The 11914-nt window shown below is 36.2% G+C and overlaps 1 protein-coding gene and 1 long non-coding RNA gene across 2 annotated transcripts; both read right to left on the reverse strand.

Moving 5' to 3' along the window:
* Window positions 1-868: 868 nt before the first annotated feature.
* Window positions 869-4388, reverse strand: LOC149559904 (uncharacterized). The gene is made up of 2 exons (XR_016363320.1): window positions 3555-4388; window positions 869-1243 (listed from the first exon to the last, which is right to left on the reverse strand). It is a non-coding gene; the product is annotated as an uncharacterized LOC149559904 (long non-coding RNA).
* Window positions 4389-4686: 298 nt separating this feature from the next.
* Window positions 4687-5610, reverse strand: LOC149559905 (uncharacterized). The gene is made up of 2 exons (XM_089827510.1): window positions 5575-5610; window positions 4687-5472 (listed from the first exon to the last, which is right to left on the reverse strand). Exons 1-2 carry the CDS (start codon window positions 5608-5610, stop codon window positions 4687-4689), a joined length of 822 nt encoding a protein of 273 aa, XP_089683636.1.
* Between the last annotated feature and the right edge of the window lie 6304 nt (window positions 5611-11914).

Below are 11914 nucleotides of genomic sequence, written 5' to 3' on the forward strand. Positions count from 1 at the left end.
CAATCAAACTTAATGCCTTAGCATCTTTCCTCCTTGACTCTTTCAAATGAGTCTTTTGTGCATTTATGAGGGCAACATACTGAGTTGGATCAGTCACATCATTGAATCCATTAACCACAAACTCCCAGAAATCATTTGCAACCATAATGTTGTTCATCTTCTTTGCAAATGTATCATAATTCTGTCCATTAAATGATGGTGGCTGTTGCCATATCTTTCCTGCATCTCCTGCCATGATAAATATCCCAAGAAAAGATAAATGCCCTAACTCACTTTGGATGTGGGGACTCAAACCTCTAATACCATGTGAGAAATAAAAAATTAAAATTTAAACTCAAACTCACAACTCAACCCTAACCCTAAAAGATTGCTCAGCACTCACAATTACCGAGTGCAAATTTTACTCGGCACTTGATGGTACCGAGTGGCAGGTTGCTCGGCACTTGAAGAAAAGTGCTCGGCATAGGAAGGTGTTGAGTGCCAAAAATTACTCGGCACTTGCTTGGCACTTGAAGGTGTCGAGTGATAGGCAACAGGTGCCGAGTGAACTCGACAAAAAGAGGAGCTCGACAGCAAATGCTGAGTATGCTCGGCTCACAAAGGAGATGCTTGGCAACAATAGATGCCAAGTGAGCCTTGCTCCAACTAAGAAATTATAACTTAAGAGATTTCAACGTGAATGCATTCACCATTAAAACCAGAGAGCCAAAGCTTTAAGCTTTCAAACAAATTTCTCAAATGAAATGAATAGAAGATGAAGAACAATGGATTAAGTATGCTGCTTGCTTTTTATTCAATCTTTCACTAAACTATTACAAAATCTGGGAGCATTCGGCTTCAACCAGAAAACTCTAAAATAACCCTTAACTGATAATACTTCAAACTTTAATAAACTTTAAAACTTGCAACTCTAATGGCTACATACAATGGTGCTTGGAGCAATCATTGCTTCAACAGGACAAATCTAAACAACAAACTTACAGAGTGAACAAGGAACCATGTGCAACTGCAGGCACAAACTTCCTTCCTTCTTCCTTCTCTGCTCAGCTCTGCAACTTCTCTTTGATCTGCTTGATCTGCTCTCAATGAATGAATGAATGCAGAGACATTCCTTTTGTCATATTCTTCCTTTCATTCTCAATGTTCAAATTTCAAATTCTCACCTACCAAACATGAATGCCTGCCCTTCATGGATGCCTACGGTGACTTGACAGGGTAGATGGGCGTGGAGCTCGAGGACAACCTGCAGGCATTGATGTTAATTTCCAACAATTTCATAATGCATAAGAACTTACAGTGAATATGTATTTTTTACCTTGCATCATTTTTAATTTTGTATGTACATATTTGGAGCCCTAATGCATAGTCCAGTTGGGACACAATGTAATAACTTAGTTCTAGATATTTTAATGGTATTGGCTCACGTATGAACTTGTGGTACATTAACCCTGATTTTTTTTTTTTTGATACAATTAGCTTCTTAGACTATTTTAATATCAAAACTAATAATTTGAAATATATTTTATTTAACTTTTACACTAAATGTAAATGTTTGTAAATATAAGGATGCAAATATGTTTTTGTCAATTAAAATCTCAATTTCAAATTAATTGAAATTAAACTTTCATGAAACTAAAATTTAAGCTTGCAATCTCCATTAAATGCAGTTACAATTTTAAGTGTACTGGTATATGTTTTTCAACTTTATAAATATTAAACAATTAAACTTCAAAATTTGCAACATCACATTATATTGGGAGGAGTGTTGTTTGGAAGTATTCGCAATGATTTGACCTATGTTTGATCTGGGGGTTACTTCAAGAAGGCAATGTGCTGAGGTTTCTTCCATGAATCTAAACATAAATTGTATATATTTACAATTTAATTGATTATATACTAAAGAAGGTTAGTAGAATCAGAACAATTTAATTAATTGTCATGATGAAAAATAAATTTTTCTTACTATGACTCAAAAATAAATTTCAATATTTATATTGAATGAAGATTGTAATATCAAGTACCTAAATATCTAAAACAAAAATCCTGCATGACAGTTGCACTTTTTAAAATTCAACGAAGTATGTATTCTAGATAACAGTTTTGAACATTCGTACCCTAAGAAAGAGTATTAATCTCATAGCAAATGACTCGTCAAAGTAAAGTCTATGCACACAACAGTTTAGATTACTTACCATACTATTTCTCACTGCTATATTGATCATAAGACAACTAATCAAGGAAATTACAAATATAGCCAAAGCGACTGAGGGCTTTACAACCTCAACTTGCATTTAAGATTCTATATCAATGGGTTTCTTCTTGAAGGAGGTGGATAGAGTGGATCAAAGACAAACATGAATGCAATGATAAACATTCAAATCAATAAGCAAAATACAGATTCATCAAACTGTGCTACAACACTTAATAAATAAATAAAATCTATTACAAATCCTTAGAATACTACAACATTCTATCCACTCATGATCCACAATGAGAAACCCAAAATGGGCTCTGCTGGTCATAGGCCCAATCCATGATATTTATAAGAAAATGCATATTTAATGCTGTAGCAAAGAGTTGGCAATATGATTAATGCTGGATGGTGAGACCAGTGTGTTGGCCGGTGCTTGGACGAAAATTTGTCTCTTATTTATTATGGACGGCTAGATTGTCTGCTGTTTACTATTGAAAATGTGGGCTGTTGTGGGCTATAAATGGTACATTGTCTATTATGGATGGTGGATGGACAACTAAGTTGGGCTATGGATGGTGCACTGTTGGCAGAAATTAATACTGCCGACACCCCCCCTTAATTTTTGTCATTAATGCTACTACATTTATATCATTTTCCCTCATCATAATCACTTTAGGTTTTGTACGGATTACCATAAATGATGCAATATCTAAACTTCTCAAACATCACACAAATGGTTTCAAGATAACCATAAACTTTGCACTCGAATGGTTTACAAACCAAGCACTCATTGGTTCTAATGACCACGAATCATCACTATGGAGAAACTATCACCACTTTGGGCCTTTCTCTTTTGTACTTGCATCAAACTGATTATTGAGTCCATATAAAAAGAAATCCATCTACCAAGATACATGGGTGCCTAGCTGCTACACTTGCTAGTTCTATAGGAATCCTTTTCACATACATGGTTCATCAATATGTGAAACCAAAAAACCTTTGGGGTGTTGGGCACAGCCAATAATGCACCCCATACATTCACATAGCCCATTAAAAATCATCACTAAATCAATTTTAATCACTTGGTTGGGGGATATCAATGCAACCAACTTCTATTACATGACCACTATCAAGAACATCATATTCTTCACAATTGGACAAACAAATTCTCACTTCCAATCCCAACACTTTTATCCAATTAGGACACACATAGACCTTTGCACGATGACATCAAACTCTAGTATGCCATCTCATTTCCCAATGAATGCTAACTCCTACAACTGACTTATAATACTCGAGACATATTTCAAATAAAAATACACAATAAAACATTGTTAATAGTAACAAAATTAGCTTTCACCTTCAATTTTAGCTTCCTTCTTTTCATGGCTTCTCTCTTTCTCATAACAATCTCTTGATATATTCTTTTCACAATGCACCATTCTAAGACTGTGTTGTACCATCAACAAACTACCATTCAAATGTTGTTCATTTTTCTTCACAACAACTCGATCAAATACTCTCACACTTTTTTTTATACAAGAAATGTGTATGCACACTCTGGCACTCCACAAGCCACTAATGATCAAAGAGTAACCAACACTTCAAATCAACACTCCTTCAGATTCTTCTTGCTCTCTAGACTTTTTAACACTTTTCTGATCTTTATTCAAATCACCAACAATGCACAACTCTCCTTTGACTACAATAAATAATCTGAGGCATACCCTCCAAAACACACAAACTCCAAGCTTCTTACAGCAAAAATGCTTTTCACTACTTATGAACAATCTTCCTAGGACAACTTCCTTACAACACTTTTTTGCTCTTTAGCTCACTTCACAAATTAATAATCACCAATCTTCTATTCAGCTCTGTAATGGGTAGCCTTCTCGCAGCAACAGTCTTCTTTACAAACCATTAGCAATCCTCTACACTTTTCCATCATATTCTTTTAATCATAGCTCTTCAGACTCTTAGATCATTAATCATTGGCTCTGATACCACTTGAAGGAGGTGGATAGAGTGGATCAAAGACAAACATGAATGCAATGATAAACATTCAAATCAATAAGCAAAATACAGATTCATCAAACTGTGCTACAACACTTAATACATAAATAAAATCTATTACAAATCCTTAGAATGCACTTTATAATGCTACAGCATTCTATCCACTCATGATCCACAGTGAGAAACCCAAAATGGGCTCTGCTGGTCATAAGCCCAATCCATAATATTTATAAGAAAATGCATATTTAATGCTGTAGCAAAGAGTTGACAATATGATTAATGCTGGACGGTGAGGCTGGTGTGTTGGCCGGTGCTTGGACGACTATGTCTCTTATTTATTATGGACGGCTAGATTGTCTGTTGTTTACTGTTGAAAATGTGGGATGTTGTGGGCTATGGACAGTACATTGTCTATTATGGACGGTGGATGTCCGATGGACAGCTAAGTTGGGCTATGGACGGTGGACTGTTGGCAGAAATTAATACTGCGGACACTTCCAATTTTCCTTAATGCCAATAATATGGGCCCTTCCAACAACTGCTACAACTGATTTACATTCCTTTGCAACTTCAAACAATGTAGAGGCCATATAAAGGTCCCTCTCATGAATGAGTGTTTCCTTCAAACATGGGATTCTATTAGTTGCAGTCCCTGGTAATCTGTTTGACATAGGAGATAAGTGAACTAAAGAGATGAATTTTTTTTTGGCTTTGTACCAAAAGGTCATTCTTGACCACGTCCTTTGGATTGTTATCTCAGTAGGTCTGTCACCCAATATGATCTTAGCATCGTATTTATTTGCTTCTCTGTATGCATTTTGGAATTTAGAGCCACCAACAACTCCACTTTCTTTTGCACTGTTTTGGAAAACCAAGCATCTAAGGGTCCAATATGCATTAAGTCCATCACCATTCATGAGATGTCTAATAACATCAAGAAATTTGACTACCTCTGTATGTTTTCGGTTTGGAGGATACATGGCGTCAGACCTGCTTTTACACAATTCTAAGAATACAACATCTGGTTTCAAGAAGCTAATAATGGCTTCGACATCCTTGCAAGATTGTGAAGAGAAATGACATGTTCCAATCAGATAAACATGGCAGGTGCCTTTTACAGATTCGCATTGTAAAATTACAACTTTCTTCCTCAACTCTTTTGGAAGCTTCTTCTGAACAAGATGTAGAAGACGTAGTTTTGAAAAAGTCTTTTCCATTTCTTGTTTGTAGTCTACAACTGCATTTGTATGTATCGTGAAAATAGGCTGTATAAATAGAGAAGAATCGGTTGACTTCTACAATACAATGAATTTTCATATTTAGGAGTAGTTGGTGATGACGACTTTTGTATATATGCTTGTTTTTACCGTTTTCATTCTTGATTGGCCGACTTGGGCAAGCATTTTCTCGAAAGCGTTATACAAGGGCTAGAGATGAAGTGTAGTTTAAATTATTAGTGTCAGATTGCATTTATTGTAGTTATTTATTATTGAAATACATATTACAATTATAAATTAAATAGAGTGGATTTTAACATTATAATGTCTTATTCGACATTGAAGTAGAAATTTGTTTATTTTAATTTAAGAAATATTGTATATCGTATTTTTTTAATAGAGATATATATTTAGTTTATTAATTATAAAGAAGAAAACTTGTTGTTTACTCTTAAATACAAAATCAAAGACCTAGGACACATGTAACAATAGTATGAGAAACACTCATATCAAATATAATACAAACATTTGAAATTTATACAATATAAAAAATAATTTATCTTACTACAATAGAAATACATTCAAACCAGTTTAAAACAGATTTGCAAGAACCTCAAAACTTTACACCAATTGCTATTTCTAGAATAGGAATTTGATCCTTCTATTTGGATAGACAAAATAGAATGGGAATTGCTTCAAAATGTTATAGCCGAAGAAATATCAGAACAAGAAGAAATTGTAGAACATTAGGAACAGGATTGGGTTTGAGAGCATAACAACAAATTAAATAGTGCTTCTCTATCTATTATTTTGATGAATGTTAATTATTTGTTCATGTCTATCATTTGAGTTCAAGCGGTAAGAAGACCACCAAAGATTAACCACAGTAGCTTGGTCTTGAATGTGGCCACCACTACTTAGATTGTGATTTAGGAATGGAAAAAAATTGGTGAATCTCTCATTCAGGCAATTATGGTTCAAATTTGGAAGATCATTGTAGTCAATGCTCTTCATAGCCAATGCTAAATGTCAACAAATTGCAACGATAAAATTGTGAGAAATATTAAAACAAAAAACAAAACTCACAACCTAACCCTAAAATTTTCTCGGGAACAACTATTATCGAGTGATAAATTTTGCTCGGTAACCAAAGAGAATAGGCGGCATGAGAGTTTACCGAGTTAGCTCGGTAAATAAAAGAACACACAACTCGGTAACCAAAGTGATTAGCGAGTGAATTCGGTAGAAGAGATTACCAAGTGAACTTAGTAGAAGAAGGCACCGAGTGTACTCGGTAGCCACAGGAGAATGGAGCTCGGTAGAAGAAGGCACCGAGTGTACTCAGTAGCCACTACAGAGAAAGACTTCTACCAAAGACAGTACCGAGTGCAAACTTATAACATGAATATTTTCACCATTAAAACCAAAGACTCAAAGCTTCAAACTTTCAAATAAACTTTCCAAAATGAAATGAATAGAAAAAGGACAACAATTGATTCAAGTATGCTTGCTTGCTTTCTATTCAACTCAGATTCAAACTATTACAAATTTGGGAGCATTCGGCTTCAACCAAAAAACCCTAATATAACCCTAAAACTTCAAACTTCATAAACTTTAAACTTGCAGTTCTAATGGCTGCATACAATAACACTTGGAGCAATCACTGCTTCAACAGGATGAATGAAAACAATAAACTATGAACTATGAACTTACAAAATGACAGGTAGAACCATGTGCAACTGTAGGCACGACAATGATTCCTTCTGTCTCTACAACGACTGATCTGCTGATCACTTTTCTCTTTGCCTTCTCTGCTCGGCAACTTCTGAGCTCTTTAACTTCTTCTCCTTCTTCTGATAGGTTGAATGACACTGATCATTCCTTTTTTTATATTTGCAAAATGTTTTCCTCCCATTTTTGAATTTCAAAATTTCACCTACCATGCAATAATTTTTTTTTATCATTCTGCAAGCCATCAGGGAGATAGGTGGGCGGTTGGCTCCAGGGGGAAACAAGCAACCACAATTAATATTCCAACACTTGCCCTTTGTCCAGAGCCAAAAAAATAAGGATCATTAATGATCCAAATCAACTACACTAAGACACTCTCTTAGGTGTACAAAAGGTCCAACGCCTAATGGCTTGGTAAAAATATCTGCTAGCTGCTGCTTAGACTTGCAATATTCAATTTTGATATCCCAATTCTCCACCAACTCTCTGATGAAGTGATATCTGATCTCTATGTGTTTGCTTCTCCCATGGAAGACTAGATTCTTGGACAATGCAATAGATGAGATGTTGTCACAATAAATTGTGGTTCCATCTCCTTGCCTTTCATTCAAATCTGTCAAGAACTTCTTAGCCAAATAGCCTGACATGTTGCTGTATTTGTTGCTATATATTCAGCCTCTATTGTAGATTGAGAATAATAGGTTTCTTCTTGGATGCCCATGAAATTGCACCCGAACCCATATGAAACATATATCTGGAAGTGCTCTTCCTATCATCTAAACTTCTTGCCCAATCACTATCCATATAACCTATCAACTTAAAATCATCATTTGCAGTATACAAAATTCCAAATCCCTTGGTACTTTTCACATACCTTAGGACCCTCTTTCCCGCTTGCAAATGGGAATCCTTTGGTGTTTCCATAAATCTGGAAATCAAACTTACTGCATGGATTAGGTTTGGCCAAGTTGTAGTTAAATACATTAAACTTCCAACCATACTCTTGTATAGAGTTGGATCCACTCTCTTGCTAGAGTCTTCCTTGCTCAACTTCAGACATATTGTTGTAGGTGTAGGGGCTGCCTTACTATTTTGCATTTAAAATATCTCCAAGATCTGCCCTGCATATTTTTCTTGAGAGATGAAGATGCCATAATGTATTTGTTTTACTTCTATGCCTAGAAAGTACTTCAAGAGACCTAGGTCTATCATTTCAAATTCACTTTTCATGACCTCTTTAAACTCACCAATTAGAGCCTTGTCATTACCAGTAAAAATTAAATCATCTACATATAAGACAACAATCAACACATTACCATTTTCTGTCTTGATGTAGAGAGTAGGCTCACCATTGCTTTTGCTAAAGCCATTGCTCATCAAATATGAGTCAATCCTATTGTACCATGCCCGTGGAGCTTGCTTGAGCCCATAAAGAGCTCTCTTCAATCTATAAACTTTTTTCTCTTCACTTGCAACTTCATAACCAGGTGGCTGCTCCACATATACTTCTTCTTTCAATACACCATTAAGGAAGGTGGACTTCACATCCATTTGAAATACCTTCCACTTGTGCTGAGCTGCAATTGCTATGATAGCACACACGGTTTCCATTCTTGCAATAGGGGCATAGGTATCATCATAGTCTCTTCCATACTATTGTTTGTAGCCCTTGACTACCAGCCTTGCCTTATGCCTATCAATTTTTTCTTCAGCATTGCATTTGGTCTTACAGACCCATTTCACTCCAATCACTTGCTTCTTGGGAAGCAAATCAGTTAGCTCCCATGTCTCATTTCTTTCTATAGCATCTATTTCCTCATCCATGGCCTTACACCATTTCTTCTCCTTAACAACTTCTTCAAAATATATTGGATCACTATGAGAAAATAATGCAAAATTAATACTCTAATCATAATCTTCATACCTTCCATCTTGGTATATCTCCCTAAGACTCTTGGTCTTTCTTGGTAATACAGAGGAGAGTGTGGGATTAGAATCTTCACTACTATTGCTTGGCCCTAACACTCGATCATGCCTAGAGGAGCTCGGTAATGACTGAGGCTACTTTCCTTTTCTTCTATTTGCTCCTTCTTCTTGTTGTTCATCAGAATCCTCTTCATTCATAATTGGCACTTTACTTGAAGGGATTGGTGACTCATTAATTTGTCCATACCAAGATTGATTTTCAAGAAATTCCACATCTCTTGAAAGCATCATCTTGTTATTCAATGGGTCATACAATCTGTATGACTTTGATTCTGGGTTGTACCCTGTGAAAATGCATTTCACACCTTCGTCATCAAATTTTTGCCTTTTCTCTTTAGGTACATGTGCATATGCAACATATCCAAACACCCTTAGGTGTTCAACTGTCCATCTTATTCGTGACCATGCTTCCATTGCAATTCTATCATGGATTTCCTTTGTAGGACACCTATTAATTAGGTAAACTGTTGGTGCCATAGCGTCTCCCCAAAATTTAGTTGGGAGACCTTTCTCTTTCATCATGCTCCTTGCCATTTCAACAATGGTCCTGTTCTTTCTTTCAACCACTCCATTCTGCTATGGTGTATAGCTTGCTGTGAGCTCTTTCTTTATGCCATGTTTCCTGCAAAAATTTACAAAAGAATTGGAGGTATACTCCCCTCCTCTATCTGATCTAAGGACCTTGATATAGTGTCCACATTCTCTTTCAGCCTCAGCTTTAAATTCTACAAATTTTTCAAATGCTTTAGATTTATTCTTTAAGAAATACACCCATGTCCTACGACTGAAATCATCAATGAATGTCATGAAATAAGTACTCCCCCTAATGGAAGTAACTTGGATAGGACTGACTAGGTCAGTATGCAGTAACTCTAATGGATATCTAGCCCTCCTAGAATTTCTAGAATTAAAGGGAAGCCTATGTTGCTTATCCAAAATACAAGCCTCACACTTGTCACAAGAATTTCTTACACAAGGAAAACTTTCTACCATTCTTTTATTTTATAGCAACTTTAAACCAGCATAGCCAAGATGACCATACCTGAGGTGCCATAGCTGTGAAGGGTCTTCAATCACACTCCTTAGAGCTGATTGTGTGGGAGGTGCAGCATGAACTTGAGATAAGAAACATGTCTCAATCCTCAAGAGAAACATTCTATTCTTTGTCATTTGAACTGCTGCAAGTAGGTTCTTGCTCCCGTCCTTTTCATGAATGACACACATGTCATTCTCCATCAGCACTTTGTATCCATTTTGAATGAGCTGACCAATGCTCATCAAATTGTGCTTCATACCAGGGGCGAAATACACATTTTGTATTTCCCTTTTGTCACCTTTCTTGGTGTGGACTATAATAGATCCTTTGCCCACAACTGGTAGGGTTCCATTATTACCCATCTTAATTTTTGATTTGAAACTCTTGTCATGAATGAAAACGAAGTTTCATTGCCACTCATGTGGTTGCTACATCCACTATCGAGGTACCAAACCTTAGGGTTTCCTTCTTCACCAACATTACACATGATGAACGTAGCAGCATTGGGTCCACTTCCCATGTTCACATCAACCACATTTGCTTGTCTTGACTGATCATTCTGCTTCTTCCAGCATTCACTTGCATAATGCCAATATTTATGATAGTACTAGCATTCTACATTACTCTTATCTGAGTTGTATTTTTACTTACCTCCTCTTGAGTATTTTGTGAGCTACTTACTCCATCTGCTCCTCTTGAGCTTTCTGTTGCAACATTTCTTTGTCCTCCATTACCTTGGCCTCTACCTCTAGAGTTCCTATTTGAGCTATTTCTTCCTCTCCCCCTTCCTCTTTGATTTGACTGAGCCTTGAATGCTTTCTCTTGGATAGAAGAAGATGTAGATCTATTGATCCTATGCTCATGGGTTTGAAGTGTACCCATCAACTCATCAATTGTCAAAATAGTGAGGTCTCTTGCCTCTTCTATGGTCATGACCAAGTTGTCATATTTATGAGGTAAACTCGTCAATATCTTTTCCACTATCCTCTGCTCTTGATAGTCTTCTCCATTTGACTTCAGTTGGTTAATCACATTGGAGGTCCTTGAACTGAAGTCAACAACTAATTTATTCTCCTTCATCTGAATATTCTCAAACTCCCTCCTTATATTCTATAGCTTTATTGTGTGAACTTTATCAGTCTCCTTGAAGTTTTTCTCAAGGATAACCCATGCTTCCTTTGCATAATTTTTTGCTAGAATGCTTGGGAATATAGTCTTTGCCATTTCTGCTTCAATAAGGCTTAATGCCTTTGCATCTTTCCTCCTGGACTCTTTCAAATGAGTCTTCTGTACATTTGTGAGGGCAACATAATGAGTTGGATCAGTCACATCATTGAATCCATTGACCACAAACTCCCAAAAATCATTAGCAACCATAATCATTTTCATGTTCTTTGCAAATGTATCATAATTCTGTCCATTAAATGATGGTGGCAACTGCCATATCTTTCTTGCATCTCCTGCCATGATAAATATCCTAGAAAATAAATGCCCTAGCTCAATGTGGATGTGGGGCCTCAAAGCTTTGATACCACGTGAGAAATATTAAAACAAAAAACAAAACTCACAACCTAACCCTAAAATCTGCTCAAGAACAACTATTACCAAGTGATAAATTTTGGTCGGTAACCAAAGAGAATAGGTGGCAGGAGAGTTTACCGAGTTTACCGAGTTAGCTCAATTAATGAGAATGGAGCTGGGTAGAAGAAGCCACCGAGTGTACTCGGTAGCCACTGC

This window comes from Cupressus sempervirens, chromosome 4, assembly GCF_028749045.1.
Source record: "Cupressus sempervirens isolate cs-2001-9-10 chromosome 4, ASM2874904v1, whole genome shotgun sequence".
Taxonomy (NCBI): Eukaryota; Viridiplantae; Streptophyta; class Pinopsida; order Cupressales; family Cupressaceae; genus Cupressus; species Cupressus sempervirens.